The sequence below is a fragment of the Armigeres subalbatus genome, chromosome 3 (assembly GCF_024139115.2).
Source record: "Armigeres subalbatus isolate Guangzhou_Male chromosome 3, GZ_Asu_2, whole genome shotgun sequence".
Classification (NCBI taxonomy): domain Eukaryota; kingdom Metazoa; phylum Arthropoda; class Insecta; order Diptera; family Culicidae; genus Armigeres; species Armigeres subalbatus.
In genome coordinates this window covers 11,858,868-11,882,081 of record NC_085141.1, presented here as the reverse complement: position 1 = coordinate 11,882,081, position 23,214 = coordinate 11,858,868, and the positions used below count along the sequence as shown (strand labels likewise).

At 40.7% G+C, this 23,214-nt stretch overlaps 1 protein-coding gene across 1 annotated transcript; it reads right to left on the bottom strand.

Annotated features, from left to right (window-relative positions):
- Positions 1–19,050: 19,050 nt before the first annotated feature.
- Positions 19,051–22,983, bottom strand: LOC134228158 (uncharacterized). The gene is made up of 2 exons (XM_062709941.1): positions 22,967–22,983; positions 19,051–22,909 (listed from the first exon to the last, which is right to left on the bottom strand). The coding sequence occupies exons 1-2, from the start codon at positions 22,971–22,973 to the stop codon at positions 19,239–19,241; spliced, it is 3,678 nt and encodes a 1,225-aa protein (XP_062565925.1). The 5' UTR covers positions 22,974–22,983; the 3' UTR covers positions 19,051–19,238.
- Positions 22,984–23,214: the final 231 nt, after the last annotated feature.

The window sequence follows — 23,214 nt, the reverse complement described above, 5'->3', positions numbered from 1 at the left end:
TATTACCAAATGTAATCTATAATTGGGTCCTAAAATGAAGAACCGATATTCGATTTTCTTTCAGGGAACGATGAAGTTAATCATCCTGAACATGTAAGTTTTTTTCTTTCGACTCAAAAATCGAAAAGAACATTGTTTAATTTGAAATTGAAAAATAGGTGAAAAATGCTTCCTCGACATTTTCGGTCTTGTTTGACGTACGGATTCAAACGCACTAGCAAAACACCGCAGGGCACTTGACTCAACCTTTGACAGCTAATATATGGGGCTGACGTTTTGGGCTGATGGTTCATTCGTTCTGAAATGTTGCACAGCCCAAAATTTGCCTTAAAATGTCTTAAACACAAAAATATTATTTTTACTGATGTAGAATTTTACTAGAATTTTTTTAACAACAGAAAGCGAGGTAGGGCTTTAGGACCCAATTATAGGAAAGAAATTTCAAATAACAAAAAAACCTATCGATTTCTTCAAATCATGCTTAGTTAGAAGATATCCAAAAATCATAACACAGAATAAAACATTTCAAAGCTATAAAAATACTCAAATATATTACCTGTGAGATCTTGAAGCAGCTTTTCATCCCAATGTACAACAAGTGGTCCATTTAGATCAAAATTGCTTTGGATATTTTGTGCAACCTCTTCGTGATATTCTGCACGGGCCCTTGAGATTGTTTGTCTGCTAACGGTAAAATCGTCTGAAAAATAGATAAAGTTGATAAAGATTTTGTTTTAGTTACAAGATACTATCAATATAATAAAATTAAACTCAAGGAGAAAGAACAATACAATAAAAGTACGGTTAAGGAGAACTTACCTAAGTTTAGTCCAGCACTTGTTAAAACCGCAGAAATAACATACATTGTATTTCGGTCGCTTAGTCCAATACGGGCTAGGGTGGCAGCTAGTATACGAGTCATTATTTTTGATTTACTTCGCTCGGAAAACGCTCTACTAGTGGAGGGTTTCTCATCTGGAAGCAATACATAAAAATATTGACATATAGTAGAAGTTACCATCTTATTTGATTATATTCTTACCTCCTCCATCAATAGTAAAAACGCTGGTAGCTGATTGAGATTCCAAGGAAGGCTCTGGTTCCGTTGTTGGTTCTTCTTCGATTTTGCCTTTTTTAACTCTCGCAAAGGCAGATCCAGTCCTTCCAACTTCTCTTTGCAGAATAAGAAACTGTTTACCCTTATCGTTTTTAATCAAATTTAATGCATTTCATCGAGCAATGTCAAACAATCGATCCAAATTATTAATGAAACTAGACTCTTGCTCTTTCCGTTTATCTCCCGCGTGAGAAGATTTTTTGATAATTGCTCGCATTTTGTTAAATAATTTTAGGAGCTTAACAACAGCATTGTAGTGTTGCATTAGAGGAATTCTATATTTCTCCCAAAAAATTTGAAGTTCAGTTACTACAGTTTTAACAGCTGGTTTTATACTCAAGTGTTGATTTTTCATTATAAAACGCATCCGACCAAGCACATCACCGTTTGAAGGCAACTTTACACCTTTAAAACTTTCAATTGGGACAACAAGTTCCATACTTATTTCTTCCTTAGATTTTGAATCCATTTTATGTATTCAACTTGCACGATCAAATATCACTTCACAAAAGCAAGAAACACATTTTTCTTGCAGGACCAGTGGTTTTGGAGATACAACGATTTGAAGAGTGAAAAATTAGTTACGTTATATCGAGGTATACCTGTAGAAATAAAGAGCTTTTATTTGATTTGTTAATACAACAAATAGGCCTAATGATTTGGGAGTTACAATTTTATGAAAAATTAAAATTCCTGAAATAATCGATTTTTCTGAATACCCTATATTGAAATTGGTCACCATAAAGGGGAGATAATAAAATGGGTCCAATATTGTTCTATAAGGAACGATCCTACCAAATATAAGGTAATTTTGAGGGATCATATCAATAATGTTGGAACTGGATGGCTGTATATTTTTATTTGAGGCTAACAAAATAAATGGAAGAAGTACTTAAGTACTAGTATAGAAGTATAGTATAGTATACTAGTATAGAAGTACTTAATTTATTTCGTGTATTTACATTCACGCTTCGAAAATTGAACTCTAAACTATAGCATAAACCAAACTTGACCAAATTTTGAGTTCTTCAATTTATATCAATTTTGAGTAAATTTGTTTAGCGTGTTAGCTCGAAGATAAAACGACGCCAGAAAATTGCGAGATTAAACATCGAACAATATCTCGGATGTGTTTTGACGTAGGACTTACGTCTCTCTTTACTATACCGGGTGTCATTTCAAAATATTCAAATCGACCGCGTTACGCTATGTTGAAAGATTTTAAACGTTAATAGCGTTCGTCTCAGTGGACGAATTTCCGCGGTAAGCCCCTAAATCGACCGATTTCAAGTATGCCTTCCATGTCCATGCTTGATAAGACCCGAAAAACTTGTTTCAATAGGCATGAAACTGTTTTCAATTAAAAACATTGAGATCAAGGGAACCTATAAATATGGGTACCGCATCATTCTTGCATCATTCCATTACCACGTTCTGATTGGTGCTGACACCAGCGAATGAGCAGCCGCTGGGTCTGCCGAGAAGCCATAAAATAGCGCAACGCGATTTTTTCCTTTCATTCTGACCGGGACAAGCGAAGCAACCGCATCATCGATTGAACTGCACTCACACCTTTTAGCAGGGAATGAAGTCATCGAAGCCACCATCATCAGCCGAAACCTAGCCATACATCAGCAGTCCACCCTACAGACCCGACAAAGCAGCAATGCAGAGCAGATACCGGCAGCAGCAGCAGAGTCGAGCCGAGACCGGCCGGCATCGGTGCTGAGCCGAGACAGGCTGAAGACAAGCCACATGACGCAGCATGTATGTCCAAAAAACAAACGGTTCTTCAGAGAGCCAATAATAGAGATCAATATCAATGCTTTCAATACCCTTCGGGATAGAAATTGTACTCGGGTGCCAAATCCAATATTCTAGAGATAAAATTTTATGCGTGATTTTCATAAATAGCGTCAAAACTAACAGTGGATAATTTTTCTGATTTAACCGCGAAGTGGACGAAGGACTTCGCTTGACCATGCCTTTAAAGATTCATAAGATGTCCAAATCTCTCACATAATCTTATTTGGATACAAAAAAACACCGATAACAGCTCAAACATTAATAAACTATCAATTGATTTTTCATCAAATGTTGGATTTTTTGGCATTGATAAAAAAAATATGTAGATAAACATTGTTTGATACTGACCGCTCACAAAGCGAACGTGACTGAATGAGCGTCCCATGTTACCAATTCTAAATCTTATCACCCGAAATCCCATGTCTGGGTGTTTACTTTCTTGTACTACTAACAATGTTGTCTCAGAAAAGAACACGTACTTCCCACCTGAACTGCAATTCTAAGCTCGCTTGCCCGGCTTATTGGCCTGTATCTAGCGAAAAGTCCCGTTAGGAAATAGACGCCAGCAGCGAGCAACAAGCGTAAAAAAGAAGAAGCCCTTCTCGAACGCGCTGATGATGATGACGCTTTGGCTGACGAAGAAGCGGGATACAAGACACTAGCTGATTGGCCCACCAATTGGGAAGCAGATAAGATTCAAAATAAGGTATAAAAGAAAAGTGCATTCGCTCGCAGAGCATTCAGTCTTTTTTTTACCATCACTCGAAATTCGCGGTTATTTGAATAGATCGTTTTCTTACTTTTTGCACTTAGCCGAAGCAAACAGCCTTTTTCAAGGCTCTAAGAGTTAAAAATAATGTTCTCCTTCAGTCGCTATCGCACGGATTAGAAGGCTCTTCAGTGGCAAGGGCTGAGATACAGTCTACATCCCCTGCTGAGCCAACGTGTGGTTTATTTCAGGCAGTCCTTTAGTGGGAAGGTTGCAACTGTCGAGGCTAATATTTCGTGACCTGACAGATACTTCCTGAATTTTTTTTTGATGATTCTTGTTCGAGGTAGATTTGATTTCTGTGTCGGTTTGATGAGAAGATTTTGCCAAGGAATGGTATGCAACGCCGATTATTTATCCAAAATAGTTGATGTAAGAAATTTGGGCATATTATGTATCTTAAAGGCATGGTCAAGTCAAGTCCTACGTCCACTTAGCGGTTATGTCACAGACATTACCCACTGTTCGTTTTTCTACAAAAAAAAAAGATTCCCGCCCTTGCCCCCCTTATTCACCCCCTCGTTCTCTAGCTACACTACTGTACAGAGTACGGAAAGTATTTACCAATCGGATAAAAATTCGCGAGATTGCGTAATAATCATGCATTTAATTTCGCACAGCACCAAATACGCCTGCATCGCCGCCGCAATGGTCGGTGGTACGTTGCTCTCATTTTAAACACCCCTGGGGGACACGCTCGACATCCTCGACTTTGGATGCTTATAACTTGGCCAATTTCAAAAGGATTTACATCCGGTCTTCACCAGTCGCTTCCTTATATAAAAACTCAAAGGTGCAGCCCAATCGGGTTGTACGCAAAGGTGACGTAGAACTACGTAGCTGTATGTGATGTACAGACTTTTCAGTTCGATGAGACCAAAGCAAGCGTTTTCAAGCCCAGGGTGAATCTGTTTTCATTGTTTATCCTTTGCTCCTGAGATTGAGTGAGCGTCACGAACCCTGGTGATGTATGTTATTTTAAAATCAACATTTGAAAAGGATGGTGAAAATAAAATGTTCAAATAATCGAGGATGAACAACACTCTCAAGCATTCGCATATCCAAATTATCAATTGATAAAAACTTGAGAGTAAGGCACGATGCCCACGTAGCGTCTTTTCAACGCTGAGTGCACGCGGCGTCAAAAGAACGCAGGTGTGCATCGGGTAAAAAGCGGTAATGCAATGGCACCGCGCCGATGCACACCTGCGTTATTCTAACGCTGCGTGCACGTGGCGTTGAAAAACCGCTACTTGGGCATCGGCCCAAAGAATCGTTCGATATTTGTTTCTCGATTCGAAGCATTGGTAAATGCTACTTTTGAACTTATTTTCCTTATTTTCTTGAGTAATTCCCGGAATAATTTCTGGAGAAATTGCCGAAGGAATTTTTCTCAGAGAATTCCTCCAAGAATTTCTTCATATTTCCTCCAAGAATTCCTCCAATAATTCCTCTTGGAATTCCTCCAGGAATTCTTGGGAAATTCCTGGAGGAATTTTCAGAGGAGGAATTCTTGAAAGAATTTCTGTAGAAATTCTTGGAAGAATTCTTCGAGGAATTTTTGGAGGAATTCCTGGAGAATTTCTAAGAGGAATTCCCTGGGAAATTCTTGTTGGAATTCTTGGAGAAATTCCTGAAGGAATTACCGAAGAAATTCCTGGAGGAAGTCCCGGAGTTATTCCTGGAATCCTGAAGGAATTCCTCCGGGATTGTCTTCGGGAACTCCTTCAGGAATTCCTCCAGGAAATTATGAAGAAATTCTTGGAGAAAATTGCTGAAGAAATTCCCGGAGGTATTCCCGGAAGAATTCCTGCAGGTATTCTTATAGGAATTCTTGGAGGAATTCCCGGATGAATTCCAAGAGGAATTCCCAGAAGAATTTCCGAAGGAATTTCCGGAGGAATTTTCGTGGAAAATGCTGAAAAAATTCCTAGATAAAATTTCTTAGAAATTGCCGCAGTAACTTTGGGACGAATTTTAAAAAGAATTACTTTCGTATTCCCAGGAAGATTTCCTGAAGACAATATTGAAAGAATTCTTTGAGTTTTTTTTTTCGGAGGATTTGATTATGGGAGTGCTGGGGGAACTCCAGGAGGAAATCTCGGAAAAACTTCTAGAGGTATTCCCGGAAGAATTTCCGGAAGTATTCCTGGTCGTATTCCTGGAAGAATTCCCGTAGGTATTTCCGGAGGAACTCCCGGAAAAATCCCCGGAGGCATTCTCGAAGGTTTTCCCAGAGGAATTCCTGGAGGAATTCGCGGAGAAATTTCCGGAGCAATTGACGGAGGAATTTTTCTCAGAAAATTCCTCCAAGAATTTCTCCAGAATTCCTCCAAGCAGTTCTCCAATAATTCCTCTGGAAATTCCTCCAGGAATTCTTGGAAAATTCCTGGAGGAATTCTCAGAGGAGTAATTGGAGGAATTCTTGGAGGGGTTCCTGTAGAAATTCTCGGAGGAATTCCTTGAGGAATTCTTGGAGGAATTCCTGGAGAATTGCTAAGAGGAATTCCCTGGGAAATTCCTGGAGGAATTCTCGGAGGAATTATTGAAGAAATTGGATACTTGGAGGAATTCTGGGGAAATTCTTGGAAGAATTTCCTGAGAAAAATTCCTCGCTCCTGGAATACCTTCGAAAATTCCACCGAAAATTCCTCCAGTAATTCCTCTCGGGAATTACTCCAGGAATTCATCCAGGAATTACTCCAGAAGAAATTCAAGGAGTAATTCCCTGATGAATTCCCGAAAAAATTTCTGAAGAAATTTCCGAAGGAGAAAACAAATCCAGAGGAGTTATTGAAGGAATTTTTAATTTTTTTTCCTCCGAGAGTTTTTTCCGGGATTTCCTCCTGGAATTCCTCCAGGACCTTCTTAATCAAATTCTCCAAAAATAACTCCAAGAATTGTTTCAGTTTCCGAAGGAATTCAAGGAAGAATTTTCAGAGGAATTCCCGGAGCAATTCCCGGAGGTATTCCCGGAAGTATTCCTGGAGGTATTCCCGGAAGAATGCCTGGAGGAATTCGCGGAGGAAATCCCGGAGGAATTCTCGAAGCAATTCCCGGAGAAATTTTCCTCAGGAATTCCTCCAAATATTTCTCCGAAATTCCTCTAAGAATTCCTCCAATAACTCTTTTTCTCCTTCGGAAATTTCTTCAGGAATTCTTTCGAGAATTCTTCTGGTAATTACTCCTTGAATTCAAGGAAGAATTTTCGGAGGAATTTCCGGAGAAATTCCAGAAGGTATTTCTGAAGGAATTTCCGAAGGAATTCCCGAAGGAATTCACGGAGGAATTCCCGAAGGAATTCCCGGAGGAATTCCCGAAGAAATTCCCGAAGGATTTTCCGGAGGAAATTCCGAAGGATTTTCGGAGGAATTCCCGAAGGATTTTCCTGAGGAATTCCCGATGGAATTCCCAAAACCTTAATCCATTCCTTCGAGAATTCCTCCGGAAATTCCTTCGAGAATTTCTTCGGAAATTCCTGCGGGCATTTTTTCGGGAATTTCGCCGGGAATTCTTCCAGAATTCCTCCTGGAATTCCTTCGGGATTTCTTTCAAGAATTCCTTCGAGATTTTCCTGAAAAATCCTCCGGAAATTTGTTCCAGAAAGTCCTCTAGGAGTTTTTCCGGGATTTCTTCTTGTAGTTCCTCCACCACTTCCTTAATCAAATCCTCCGAGAATAACTCTAAGAATTCTTTCAATAATGCCTCCTGGAAGTCTTCCTGGAAATACGAAGTTCCCGAAGTTACTGCGAAAGTTTCTAAGAAATTTTCTCTAGGAAGTTTTTCAGTATTTCTCACGAAAATTCCTCCAAGAATTTTTCCGGGGATTCCTCCGGGAACTCGTCCGAGAATTCCTCCAAGAATTCTTCCAAGAATTCTTCCAGGAATTCTTCCAAGAATTCTTCCAGGAATTCTTCCAAGAATTCTTCCAGGAATTCTTCCAAGAATTCCTCCAGGAATTCCTCCAAGAATTTCTCACGGAAATTCCTCCAGAAATTCTTCCAGGATCTCCTCCAGGAATTTCTCCAGGAACTCCTCTAGGATTTTTTTTCGGGAATTCCTCCTGTAATACCTGCAGGAATTCCTCCAAGAATTCTTTCAGGAATGCCTCCGGGAATTCCTCCGAGAATTTCTACAGGAATTCCTCCGGGATTTTCTCCAGGAATTTTCCAGAAAAATTCTCTTAAAATTTCTCCAGGAAAACCTTCAAGAATTCTTCCAATAATTTTTACAGAAATTCCTCCAAGAATTCCTCCGTGATTTCCTCCACGAATTCCTCCAGAAATTCCTCCTATATTTTTCCCAGGAATTCTTCCAATACTCTCCCCAAGAATTCTTCCAAGCATTCCTCCGGGAATTTCTCCAGGAATGTCTCCAGGAATTCCTCCGGGAATACCTCGAGGAGATCCTCCGAGTATACCTCGAGGAATTCCTCCGGGAATTCCTTCAGGAATTTCTCCAGAAATATCTCCAGGAATTCCTTCAGGAATTTCTCCGGGATTCTTCCACTAATTGCTCCGGGAGTTCTCCCAGAAATAGTCCTAATAATGGCTTCAGGAATTCCTCCATCAATTGCTTCAGGAATTTCTCCAGGAACTCCTTAAGGGCTTGTTCCAATAACTGCTTCGGAAATTCCTTCCAAAAATTAAGCCGGAAATTACTCTTGGCATTTCTGCGGGTATTTCTCTAACAATTCCTTCAGGAATTTCTTCAGAAATTCCGTCACTAATTGCTTCAAGAAATTCTCTCTTCGTTCAAGGACTCATCCTTTAATTCCTCCAGAAATTTTTCCACTTATTGCTTCAGGAATTTATCCAGCACTGCTATCTGGACTTCCTCCATGATTTCCTCCAGGAATTTCTCCAGGGTTTCTTAAAGGAACTCCTCCAGGAATAGGTCTACTAATTGCTTCAGGAAATTCTCCTCTAATTGCCACAAGAAATCCTCCAGGAACTCCTCAGGAATTAATCCAGGCATTCTTTCCGAAATTCCTCCAGGAACACTTGCAGGAATTTCTCCAGGTATGCCACCAGGAAGTTTCGCGATCATGTCGCCAGAAATTATTTCCGAATTGTCTTCGGGAATATTTCCAAAAATTCCAGGAATTCCCTCTAAAATTAACCCAATCTAAAATTTCTCCCAGAAGTTTATCCGGAAGCTCAACGACTACATTGGCATATAGGACAAACTGAAAGTTTTTTTTTTATTTTCTATTTTAATAAATTTTCGTATTGAACAGTCACAATAAGAATGAAAAATATGACAATAACAGGTTCAAATATGAAAATGACTAAAATCCGTGTTGAACTGATATGCGATCGTAGGCGATGTTCATCAATAGATGATTGCGGTAGCCGTAGCGTGGACTCAATTTTCCCATTTGGGTCTGAGAAGTTGGAGGCATAATTGAGTAAAAAACCGGAGTGAGTTTGTCAATTCAATAGGTATGGTAAGAAAGCATTGCTCGAAATAGAGAAGTCAGTAAAATCCAACTTTGGAGTGGGCTGGTCGATGGTCGTCTTGGGATCCAGGCTCGTCAAGAAACAAAAACCAAACTGTTTAGTGGATTGATCGGTGATTTGTTTATTATGTTATTCGAGCTGAACAAATATTCAATTATTCAATACAGATGCTCTTGCTCAGTAGAATTGTACATGGTTTTCATCGTACCCTTGCTTTGAAAATGTTTACTCGTATAATGAAATGAAATAAAAACTAGCAATTAGTAACTGCACTAATTGATTCGTTTTTCATCGATCCACAAGATTTTTGTTTTGGAATAATTTGAAAAAAAAAATCACTGCGGTTGGTCATTTGAAGCCATGTTTTTGTTCGAGCTGCAAGGAGTTTTTCTATATGTCACGAGCAACCAATTGGAATACAGAAGAAGTCCCTGAGCAATGGTTTATCAAAAGCTAAAATATGAAAAACCAACCAGTGAATTTGAGTTTAAGTTGCCATCGCTGCTGTAAAACAGTGTAGTACCAGGAGTCACTCGATGGACTGCTGATTGCCGATCCCGATTAGGGAACGGAAATGAAGCCGGGACAGCCTTACCTCAAATAGAGCTGGATACAAAATCTGCAAAAAGATTTAGATTAAAACGCAGCAGAATATCGCAGTAATGGCAGCCCCAGAAGCTGACGACCGGCGGCACTGCCTTTACAAAGATGATTTCCACAACGCCGTTGAATCTATCAATCTATCGAATCTATTCCGTTCACCGATGGGCAAAACGGAAATTATTCACAAAGTCGGTTGCGAATAAAGCAGTTTTCAGGCATCATGAGGCGTTTGATACTGTATTTGCTCCGCTTGACTCGCAACACCACCAAATCGACTAACGAATGAAAACAGAAAATATTTTGTTTTTCGCCTACTGTTTTCAATTGTTAAAATTCCTTTGGTAATAACGCGAAATTTTCCTTGACCGTTTTCCTTGAGAACTGCATACTAGGCTTAACACAAAAGAAGAAAGATGGATTTCAATATAAGAGATCGATCGTAGTAAGCATCAAAATTTTGTGTTTACCAATCACCGCCAAATAATACCATTCGGCTGGTGTTACGGCGAATAAATGAAGGTATTGTGATTGTGTGAAGCTCAAGTAGGAATTGTGGTGCCAAGTGTTGGGAGTTTATAATGATGAAACTGAACGAGTTGTACCAGACGGATCAGCACCCCGGAAAAAGACTTTGGCAAACGGAGTTGCAGCATCCATTGGGTTGATTGAACGGCTGATGTTTGGGCGCCTATTCATCGGAGTATCCATCACTGCGATTTGCCAAATATAGGCAGGAGAACCTGTGCCGTACATAGAAGTTTTCTTCCCTCAACTCGGTCCATGACCACATGTCTACAAATTACATTCGATGTCCTCTACTGCTCCTGTTGAATCTCGAATTCAAGATTGAAGATCACCTCTGGAACAACTGAGTATCATTTTGATTATTTTTGATAAGTTTTCCTACTACGTACTATTTTTCCTCTACTACTTTTTACATCTTTGATATTTAAAATTTATATAATATTTAATTATTTTAAATTCTCTATGTTAGATTTGTGCCTAAACTGAGCCTCGTATGAGGTGAGGCGTTTCGAATGAAATGAGAATTGTTGATACCTCCTATATGAATTACACGGTCGTCTCACTTGAGACGTATCGAAATCGACAATTCTCGAGTCATACGGGACACAGTACAACCACAATTATAAAATTGCTATTTTTGCCACATATTAAAATTATAATGGGTTTAATCCCAGGGCCGTCACCTTGAGGCACTCCTTGATTTTGCCGACATGTTTGAGTTCATGTAGGATTTAAAAGACGTCCTTCGGTGTTTTTATGGCAAAGCACCTGTTTAGGAGGGGCACTCACATGCGCATCGAATACACTTACAACACTTTATGAATTGGAACTACCGCTAGACTTATTTTACTAAATCAGTAACTCCTTTTGAAATGCTAGAAAATAAACTTTGTCCTGAGTCCCTGTCGAAATTTTAACCTACATGTGTTGAAGTGTGGTTCACCCGATATTTCAAATTATGGGCCGCGTAAATTAAAATAACGTAAAAAACGCGTAAATCCCAAAATATGTCTGAATGAACCGCGTAAATCCCGAAATTCTAGTGAAACAATTATTGCATAGAAAGCTATTCGTGTAAAAAAAACGCGTGAAAAACGGCTTCAGTTTGCACCGGGTATGAAGCGTTGACTCTTACTTGATCGAATGGTCCAAGAAAATATAAAATCCATCGAGAAACGGCTGAAATATTAACGATCAAAGTCTATCATATTTTCGTGACGTTTTTCGATTTTTTGCAATCGTAAAGTGTACCCCAATACAGAAAAGACAGACGTAGTTCTACGTCAAAACGCCAAATCTCCAAATGGTTGCTTTGATAGTAAACAACCTCTGGATAAATCAATCCTGCATCTCTGCTCGTAAAGCTAGTTATGAAATGGAGTCAACACTTGACAAAAGGAATTTCGCATCAAAAAGAAAAAAAACAGGTGTTCTGTTCGATTCATCAGACACCGGTGATGATCGCCATATCCCGCGCCGAAAGTCCAACAAAAGAACGAACGCCAGTTATGAATATTTGATTGAATAAATTTTGTGCATATTCATTAAACCGCAATATTTACATGGTATCAATTAAGCTATCTACTCGCAGTCGATTCCAACCCTTCCGGTTTCCGCTTTTCGCGGTGTTGGCCAACAAACGGGCGGGGTTCGCTTTTGGTCGGGTATCCTTCTGACTCCCATCGAGTGACGCCGCGTCGGCTGATGGTGGCTTTCCGGAATCAATATTTGTGTTCTGAACGAAATCCGTTAATGTTTGAATTGGCTGCCGGTCGCTATCGCGAAAGTCGGCGTGTTATCCATGTTTTTATTATGATTGCAAATTGACCCCATGAAAGCAAACTGTTTATTTTTTGGTTTCAATTTTTCACTGTCGGGAAGGTGGGAGGCGTGTTTCATGATGTTTTGGTTCTTTGAGGCCGTTTGCTTTTTGAACAATTTCTGCAAATCAAAAAAATATTTTTGCCTCTTCGTAATGTGCCTATCCTCATCAACAATTTTGTTCCATCATTTTTAGTGAAAATTTCCAATGATAATGACATCACGAATATGGAGGTTCTTAAGTGATGCTAGAGTAGATGCTGTAATACTTATTTGAGCGCTGTCATATTTTTGCTTTGATTTTAGAACGCTTTTCTTAAACATTTTTGCGTAGATAATATAATTTATTTGTTAATCAGAAATAAGGCAATTATCTGAAAATTATGCTCCTACTCTAAAATGAATATACAAATATCTATAATGACAGGCACTCACTCGAAAATAAGCTTTCACAAAGGATCAAACCTAACGGAGCGTACCTAATCACTTTTGTTGGTTTTGGCAGCTACCAAACTCCGAAACTGCCGTCATCGCAAAAATTTACCATCATCGACGGGACTCAAACTTTGCCATCATCACTTAATTCGCCACCAACCGCTCTCGCACCCTGGAATTGGATTCGTTGCCTAAGCCATTTTATGGAACTTAAATTGGCTTTTAATTAATTTAATGTCATCACCCAATTCGCGCCACGATCGAAATCACTGAAACACATAGCAGCCAATGCGGCAACTTGTAGGAAGTTTTGCCAAAATCATTCACAGCTTATTCAACGGCTCAAAATGGTAGCAGAAAGTTGGAGGTCACAACGACCTGCATAAAGAAGAATCGGATGCAAACGACGAACTGTTTCTCAATAATTATTAGCACAGTGTTTCGCATTTGATTGACTGACATTCCTATTATGAATTGATCACACTGGCCCAGAATTCCTTATATTCTAGATAATATAAATTATGTTCTAACTCCAATCATAAAAAAAAACATCCAATGTTCTACTGAAAAAAATAAAATTGAAACAGAAATTAATCTTCCAGACTTAAAGCAAAAATGAACAATGCGACAATTCGAGAACCCCTGTCTCAGCTGTTCCCTCCGTCCGACTTGCCATCAACTTACGTCATTAGCACCACTTTCATTACCATCATCATCGGCGTCAACGATGTCGGAGAAATTGTTGAGTATACTTTTCACACCCGTTGGGAAATAGCTCGCCAAAGTTCCTCGGAAACTTTTCCAATGCCATTCCAGGGCCTACCCACCTAGAGATGGGTTCGCTGCCAGTTTCACGTTAAAAGTATCAACGTCGACGGCGGTCTTCATGATCGCCATTTAATTATTATGGTGCCATGCCATGAATGGCTGGCCCATCGCGATGACTGGGGAGGAAAAACTCATTGTGGCTGTAGGTACTAGAAGACGGAAAACGGACCAGCCATGAGTAAACAAATCGTATTGATTTAAATGACTTTGAAGCTTATTGTGTCGTTGGGGATGAAAAGTGAAATCCCTTCGTCTGTCCATACAAACTTAATGTTCATTAAATTAAAGATGCTGAAAAGTTCATGTTGTTTAAAGTTCATCACGCACCTGAAATCGGAAAAATGTATAAAAGGAACACAGTGAGTTTTAAAACAATGCGTTAGATTGCACTTTAAAAAAAGTTTAAAATTGCAGTTTTGAAGATATTTTATAACACTAATGTGAAAAGGATATATTTCTTCCTCTTTTATATGATCATTACACTTAAATATTTACTTTCAGCTCTTAAAAGTAGATTTGAAACCCAATAAGCTCAGTTCTTTGCCTAACTAGCACTTTGAGGACAATCCTCACGGAATCCAGATTAAATAACTTTGTAAGTACTCGCGTACTGTCATTTTTATTATTTCACGCAGACTGCGTGAGTGAGAAGTGAGAAGTGAGAAATAAGAAGTGAGAAGTGAGAAACAAGAAGTTAGAAGAAAGAAATGAAATGAAGGCTTCGTGGCCGTGCGGTTAGCGACGTCCATCGTCTAGACACATGTGCTAGGAAGTGTGGGTACGATTTCCGCCCAGGTAAGGAGGAAACTTTTGTTATGTGCGTGTTATGTGTTCCTGTCCGTTGTCTCATGTTAGGTGTTAAAGTGTTCAGTCTGTACGACCTCTGGTCGAAGACGGTGTTCCTGCCTTTTTATAAAAAAAGAAAAAAAGAAAAAGTGAAAGGTATGAAGTGAGAAGTGTGCAGTTAGAAGTGAAAAATTGGGAATGCGAAGTGAGTAGGGAGAAGTGAAAAGTAAGAAATAAAAAGTGTGAAATGAAAACTAAGCAGTGAAAAGTTAGAAGTTAGAAATAAAAGGTGATAAGTGAGAAATGAGAAGTCAGACCTGAGATATAAGAAGTTTGACAGAGATGCGAGAAAAGAAAAGTGAAGGATTACATGTGCGAAGTGAGAAGTGAGAAATAAATAGAGAGAAGTGAAAAGTTGAAATTGAAAAAATAAATAGAGAGAAGTGAGAAGTTTGAAGTGTGAAGTAAAAAGTGAGAAGTAAGAAGTAAGGAGAGAGAAGTGAGAAATTAGAAGTGCGAAGTAGTAGTGAGAAGTGGAAAGTTAAAAGTTAGAAGTGAAAATGAAATGTCAGAAGTAAGATACAGTGATCGTTGCGGAGTGAGAAGTGAGTAGTGGAAACAGCTAGGGGAAAAGCGAGATGTGCGAAAAAGAAGTTAGTAGTAAGAAGTGAGAAATAAGTAATAGGAAGTGAGTTGTGAGAAGGGATTAGTGAGAAGGACCGAGAAACGAGAAGTAGGAAACGAGATTCTTTGTCTTTCCTTCTTTCTTTTTTTTGTTCCTTCTTTTTTCTGTCTTATATCTCTCCACTCTCATCTCACTACTCAACATCTCGCACCTCACTTTCCAATTATCATCTCTCATTTCCTACTTCTTGCTCCTATTTATCTCACTACTCATATCCTACTTCTCACTTCGCAACTACCACATCTCAATCCTCACCACTCACTAATCTTTTCTCTCTTTTCAATACTCACTTGTTACTGCACATATCTTACTACTCAAGACTCACTTGTGTTTGGATTTGGATTGGATTTGGATTGGATTTGGATTGGATTTGGATTGGATTTGGATTGGATTTGGATTGGATTTGGATTGGATTTGGATTGGATTTGGATTGGATTTGGATTGGATTTGGATTGGATTTGGATTGGATTTGGATTGGTTTGGATTGATTTGATTGGATTTGGATTGGTTTGGATTGGATTTGGATTGATTTGGATTGATTTGGATTGGTTTGGATTGGTTTGATTGGTTTGGATTGATTTGGATTGATTTGGATTGGTTTGATTGGTTTGGATTGATTTGATTGGATTTGATTGATTTGGATTGGTTTGGATTGGTTTGGATTGGTTTGGATTGGTTTGATTGGTTTGGATTGGTTTGGATTGGTTTGGTTGGTTTGGATTGGTTTGACTGGATTTGATTGGTTTGGATTGGTTTGGATTGATTTGGATTGGTTTGATTGATTTGACTGGATTTGATTGGTTTGGATTGGTTTGACTGGATTTGACTGGTTTGGACTGGTTTGGATTGGTTTGACTGGATCGACTGGTTTGGATTGGTTTGGATTGGTTTGGATTGGTTTGGACTGGATTTGGACTGACCTGGACTGGATTTGACTGGATTTGGATTGGATTGGACTGGATTGACTGATCGACTGGACTGGATTTGGACTGATTTGGACTGGATTTGGATTGATTTGACTGGATCTGGACTGATCGACTGGATTTGACTGGTTTGACTGGATTTGGATTGGATCGGACTGGATTGACTGGATTTGACTGATTTGACTGGATTTGACTGGTTTGGATTGATTTGACTGATTTGACTGGATCTGGATTGGTTTGGACTGGATTTGGACTGGTTTGGATTGGTTTGACTGGTTTGGATTGGTTTGGATTGGTTTGACTGGATCTGGACTGGATTTGGATTGGATTTGGACTGATTGGATTTGGATGGACTGACTGGATTGATCTGACTGGATTGGATTTGACTGGATTTGACTGGATTTGGACTGGATCGACTGGTTTGGATTGACTGGATTGGTTTGACTGGTTTGGACTGGATTTGACTGGACTGGATTGGTTTGGATTGGTTTGATTGATTGACTGGACTGGATTGATCGACTGGACTGGACTGGATTTGATTGGTTTGACTGGATTTGGATTGATTTGGATTGGTTTGGATTGACTGGATTGACCTGATTGGTTTGGATTGGTTTGATTGGTTTGGACTGGATTTGATTGGTTTGATTGGTTTGACTGGATTTGACTGGATTTGGATTGGTTTGATTGGTTTGGATTGGTTTGATTGGTTTGGATTGGTTTGGATTGGTTTGATTGGTTTGGATTGGATTTGGATTGGTTTGGATTGGTTTGGATTGGTTTGGACTGGTTTGGATTGGTTTGGATTGGTTTGATTGGTTTGGATTGGATTTGATTGGTTTGGATTGGTTTGGTTGGTTTGGATTGGTTTGGATTGGATTTGGATTGGATTTGATTGGTTTGGATTGGTTTGGATTGGATTTGATTGGATTTGATTGGTTTGGATTGGTTTGGATTGGTTTGGATTGGATTTGGATTGGTTTGGATTGGTTTGATTGATTTGGATTGGTTTGGATTGGTTTGGATTGGTTTTGATTGGTTTGGATTGGTTTGATTGGTTTGGATTGATTTGGATTGGTTTGGATTGATTTGGATTGGTTTGATTGGTTTGATTGGTTTGGATTGGTTTGGATTGGTTTGGATTGGATTTGATTGATTTGGATTGATTTGGATTGGTTTGATTGGTTTGGATTGGTTTGATTGGTTTGGATTGGATTTGATTGGTTTGATTGGATTTGGATTGGTTTGGATTGATTTGGATTGGTTTGATTGATTTGGATTGGTTTGGATTGATTTGGATTGGATTTGGATTGATTTGGTTGGTTTTGATTGGTTTGGATTGGTTTGATTGATTTGGATTGATTTGATTGGTTTGGATTGGTTTGGATTGGATTTGGATTGGTTTGGATTGATTTGGATTGGATTTGATTGGATTTGATTGATTTGGATTGGTTTGGATTGATTTGGATTGGATTTGGATTGGATTTGGATTGGATTTGGATTGGATTTGGATTGGATTTGGATTGTATTTGGATTGGATTTGGATATGATTTGGATTGATTTGGATTGATTTGGATTGGATTTGGATTGATTTGGATTGGATTTAGATTGATTTGGATTGGATTTGGATTGGATTTGGATTGGATTTGGATTGGATTTGGATTGGATTTGGATTGGATTTGGATTGCCAATTTTCGTCATCCACTCTTGTCATACCGCCTTTCTAATGGAATATTTTAAGGAAGGTTAAAAAACGTAAAATTATGCTATAGAAGGAACCATTACAACTATTTCACTAGATGATGACTAATCGAGAATGCACGACACACCCAGAAACAGCCTCTGCTTCCCACAACGACAGCATCCACCTCGCATCCCACTGGGAAGACCAAAAGTTTATATCCTCAAATCTGGCCGATTATCTCCCAATCAAAGTTTATGCACTGCTCGAACCACGTCCATTCTTGCTGCTGCCAGCAATTGATCATGGCCGTTTCGTGGGATAGCAAATAGCCCTCGTGCAGCCAAACAAACTACCCACTTAAGGTATCTTGGCACATACACACACACAAACACACACGCGCCCGAGTCGAGAGGCTATCGGAAGTTGAAGTGCCAACCTCCTATCGACCTCGCAGCGAAAGTTTATCATCGCATCGCCTTCCTCGTTGGGATACTGGCGGCGACGGGAGTCCGTGCCGGGGACGAAGACTCGCTGCAACGAATTTATCGACTAAGACACTTTCCAACGAACGATAAATATGGATGGGGGAAATTTTCGGTTCGATACAAAGAGATTGAAACTTCTTTGAAGTTTGTTTTTTATCGGTTGGATCCGTCTCGGGAATTGCATTTGTTTTCGAATACAGGCATCTAATAAAAAAACGCCAGTTTCAAACGCCAGAACCTAGGCAAGGTTTTTATATTTCTTACTCTAGACACCTAATCAACAGTTCATAAAGTTTATTTGCCACGGGGGAAGACTGGAGAAAAAATACATGCCGACCTTCAACGCGTAAGCCGATGAAGATTTATTCCCACTCTAACCCTTTCGGGTAGAATTGAACAACGATTAGCTCTTGTCTTTTTTTTCAATTTTCAAATTGCACTCATTTATAAATAGTTCTGCAATCGTTCTAAAGAGCAATATTCAAATATTTCAGCTTTTGCCATTTTGATGAATATTGAAAACATCATTGTGGTGATCATTTCGTTTCATCTGAAATGTTTGTCACCTATAAATGTATTCCTCAGCTTATATACATCGACATAGGAACTTTATGCTTTTTGCACAGCTGCAAAAAGGTTGATGTGCGTTCTTTTTTCTACCGTAGAGGTTTCTCTGCAAAGTTTTACCACTTCTTCCATGCTTCTCAATTCACCTCAATTAATAAAACTTTTTCCTTTCACTCATTCATCGTGCGGTGGGGCTATTTGTTGGTAGAAGAAAATTTTCACTCAGACTTGATGAGAGTTGACCGCAAAGGATGCTGCCACCGGTGCTCGACGACGGACTAACGGGGTGAGGTGATGCTCTCAACCTTCGGAACGCTTTACGACCGCAGCTTGCGGTCAAGTTTGCGTGTTAATAATTGGAGATAATCGTAGTAGGTACTGGAGAAAGTTTCCAATGAGCTGCCAAATGGCTAGAGGCTAGAAGTTTCTTTCTTGCTCTTCTTGTCACGCTGTCTTTTCGCAACATCTCTCTTCGACTTGCTGCTTTACTGTTGGCTGTTTTGACCTCATTCTTTAAGTTCAATAATAAAGATAAACCAAACTTTTATTCAGATTGTTTTAATTGTCAAGCGTATTTTTATTTCACAGTATCTTTACGTTGCGGAACCCTATGTTCGACAAAAAACGGATAAATTATTCAATACTATATTTATATATTTATATTATTTATCCCTGTTTTACATGGAATGATTCAATTTAACGTCATTATTTATTACACAATCATAATAAAGTTGCCTACAAACCTCTAACTATCCAAATCACATTCAACATTTGCTGCTGAATCACATATCTGCAGTGTCTCATCGAAGTACATATTAGGCGGACAGAAAGTTGGAGTCGCATGACCTCCCAGACACGAGAAGAACGCTTCGCAGTTGTACGGATTTCTTACCAGAGTATGGTCATCAACTCCATAGCACGGCCCAGGAGCGGGCACTGTGGCCACAACGTCTGCGCACTCAGCCTCCGCCTCTGGAACGCATGTTAACTGATTCTTGTCGAACGCCAATCCCTCCGCACACGGAGAAGCAAATGGAACTTCATCGACGCATATGTAGAACCACGTGCAGTCCTCAGGATTTGGTACTTTCGATCCTGATGAGGCCCCATCGCAAATACCCTCGATTGGCGATGGCGTCGGGTAGAGTCCATGGGGACAGTCCACCTGTTCAGGATTCACGCAGCTCTGCCGATCCTCTTCGAACCATAATCCAAGCGGACAAACCTGGCGGAAGCCGACCTGATCGATGCACACGTAGAACTGATTGCAAAACTGTGGATGCAAAACTTGGCGTCCATTTGTGATACCGGCACAAATATCATCGGTTGGTGGATCAACCTCCGGGCGGTCAGCAGCTTCACAAGTCACTTGATCCTTTGACAAACATTGTTGACTTTCTTCAGCAAACCACAGATCACCACTGCAGATCATCGGATATGGAACGCCATTCTTGCATTGGAAGAATCGGTAGCAGTATTCGTCATCATTTATAAACGATAGATCCTGCACTCCGAAGCAACGGCTTTCTAAAGTTGGAGCTGAGGTGGATGCTCCCAGTGGGCAGTACACGTTATCTGAACGATCACAAGTTTGTCGCAGTTCGTCGAACCACAAGCCGTCCGGACATATCTGACTGTGACCAATCTCTTCCACACAAAGATAGTACTGATTGCAGTAATTCCAATTTCGTACAAACTGTCCATCGTCCACACCTTCGCAAATTGCTGGCGTCGATACGATTGGTCCAGGATTGCCAGGTCGCAGTTCGCATATTACGTTGTTTGTTAGATCGCACAATTGACGATCGAAATCGAACCACCTTCCTGGACGGCAAATCATCGGATATGCCACTTCGTTGATGCAGTGATAATATCGGTAGCAGTAGAAGTCGTTACGCAACAGCCTGTTGTCGTCCTCACCCAGACAGCGTTCATAAGGTGAAGGTGTGGTGACTTGTGGGGACAGCGGGCAGTACGTCAGCGAAGGCTGTTGACAAACCTGATAGAACTCATCAAACCACATACCATCGGGACACACCAATGAATAGCCTACGCCTTCGACACAAACGTAAAATTGATTACAGGCCAGCGGGTTTCGCACTTGTCGACCATCAGTGACATTGGTGCAGATTCCCGGAGTTGATGGCACCACTGGAGGATTCGGACTCACAATGCAGTATACATCTTCGGGATTCTTGCAGCTTTGAGATTCGAAATCGAACCACAGGTTACCACGGCAGATCATTGGAAATGGTGCGCCTTCAATGCATTGGAAGAAGCGATAGCAGTAATTGGTACTCGCAACGTAGGAGTAATTAGGAACATCGTCACACATAATCCAAGGATGAGGAGCCACCGTTGTTGTTATTGGCGGCCCAAGATCACAAAAAGATTCTTCTGGCTGTAAACAATTTTGCTGATCTTCGTCGAACCACAGTCCAAAATTACACACTTGAGGAAAACCAACTTCATCCACACATATATAAAACTGGTTACATGCACTTGGATTGGGCACCTGGATGCCACTTGGTACCCCAGAGCAAACACCCGAACTCGCTGGTGGGCGTGGAGATTCGTCTTCGATGGGACACTCAACTTCAGCCGCATCCCTGCAGCTCTGCTGCCGTTGATCAAATAGCTGCCCACTTGGACAAATCATTGGAAACGGAGATCCGCTAACGCATTTGTAGTACCGGTAGCAGTAGTCGGGATCACGTACGTAAGCCATGTTTGGAATTCCTGTGCACACGGCGTACGGACTTTCGGTAACAGCGGGACGCTCGGGAGCCAGACTGCACGGAACGGTCCCACCCAGGGAACAAGTTTGTTGCTCTTCATCGAACCACAGTCCGGGAGGGCAAACCAATGACCAACCTACGTCTCGAACGCACATAAAAAACTCATTGCAGAACGTATGATGCGGGACCAGGTAACCATCTTCTACGTCGTTGCAAATTCCATCGATTTCGGGTGGTCGCACAATTGGCGGAGGAATTGCATCGCACTCCACGTACTCCTCGCGGTCACACACCTGCCTGCTTTCGTCGAACCACATTCCATCGTGGCAAACAAGTGGATACGGAGTTCCTCCAATGCAGTGGAAGTATCGGTAGCAGTAGTACTCGCTTCGAACAAACCGATAGTCGAGCACTCCATCACAAACGGCGAATGGATCAGGGGCTGGCGTAGTCGGTCCATGCGGGCAGTCAACGAAGATCGGGTTTGTGCAAGATTGGCTTTGTACGTCGAACCATAGACCCTGAGCGCAAGTGATTGAAGTGCCCACTTCATTAACGCAGATGTAATATCGATTGCAGTACAGTGGATGCAAAATGAGTTGTCCGTCAGCGACGTCGGTGCAGATTCCTGGCGTTGCAGTTGCAGGCGGCGGATCGTGATCGATCTCGCATTCAATTGTGCCCTCATCAACACAGCGTTGCATTTCTTCTGAGAACCATTGATCACGTGGGCATACCAATGGGAAAGGCACACCATTTAGACATTGATAATACTGATAACAATTTTCATCACTGGGAACTAAGTAGAGATTCTCAACGTCGTCGCATCGACTTGTAGGTGAAGTCGTGGTCTCTGGAGGAATGGCCGGCCCAAGAGGACAATCTATGGTACCAGCGGGAGCACATGTCTGTCCTGCTTCATCGAACCACATATTTAGAGGGCAAATCTTGGGCCACCCAATTTCGTTCACACAAACATAGTATTTGTTGCACACTGTTGGATTCGGTACTAGCCAAGTATCTACCATAAAATTACAGATGTTGGTGGTTGGCTGTTCAGGCTCGATAACACAATCAGCATTGACTGAATCATTGCAAACATCTCTGCTTGAATCGAACCACGTGTTGTCTGGGCAAACCATTGGGTACGGGAACTCATTGATGCACTTGTAAAATCGATTGCAATCGGTATCGCTTGGGACCAAAGCAAGATCTTCTTCCAGCCGACATCTAGCGGATCCTGTAGGTCCGTGTGGGCAGCTCACATCTAATGCATCGGCGCAAATTTGACGCTCCACGTCAAACCACATACCTTCAGGGCAAACCACAGCCACTCCAGCTTCACCGAAACATATATAGTAAGTGTTGCAGAAGTCCGGATGTAACACCAGTTCACCATTCGCCGTGTCATCGCAGATTCCTTCCGTGGGAGTCGATGGTCCTCCGTCTGCTTCACATATCGTGGTCGATGGATCTTGGCATCTCTGTGATTCTTCATCAAACCAAAGATCTCCAGAACATCGCATCGGATAAGGAGTTCCATAGATACACAGGAAATATCTGTAGCAATAGTCTGCATTTGCAACGAACGAAAAATTTGGCTGATCTTCGCAAACATCCGTTTGGGCACGGGCGGCCCTAAACAACAATAACAGCAGGGCTAATATTGCCCATGATTCTGGGAAAAAGTATTCGGATGAGTTGTGAATCAAGAAATATCAACGTTGAAGCTTACCTTTCATGTTTGCGATTACTTCCTATCTGCCCAACCACGCAATCACTGACCAGTATGTATCTAGTGCTGACCTTAAATAGCTAACACCGAAAATCTTATCGCAGATTGCAACTCGTCCATCCGGATGACATAAACCAATCCACCAGACTCGCAAGACTGATAAGCTTCGGTCTCCTATCATCGTTATAAAACGAGGAATGCGTGTGAGGTGCATAATTCCGTTATGAACAAGGATGGGATAATGCCAA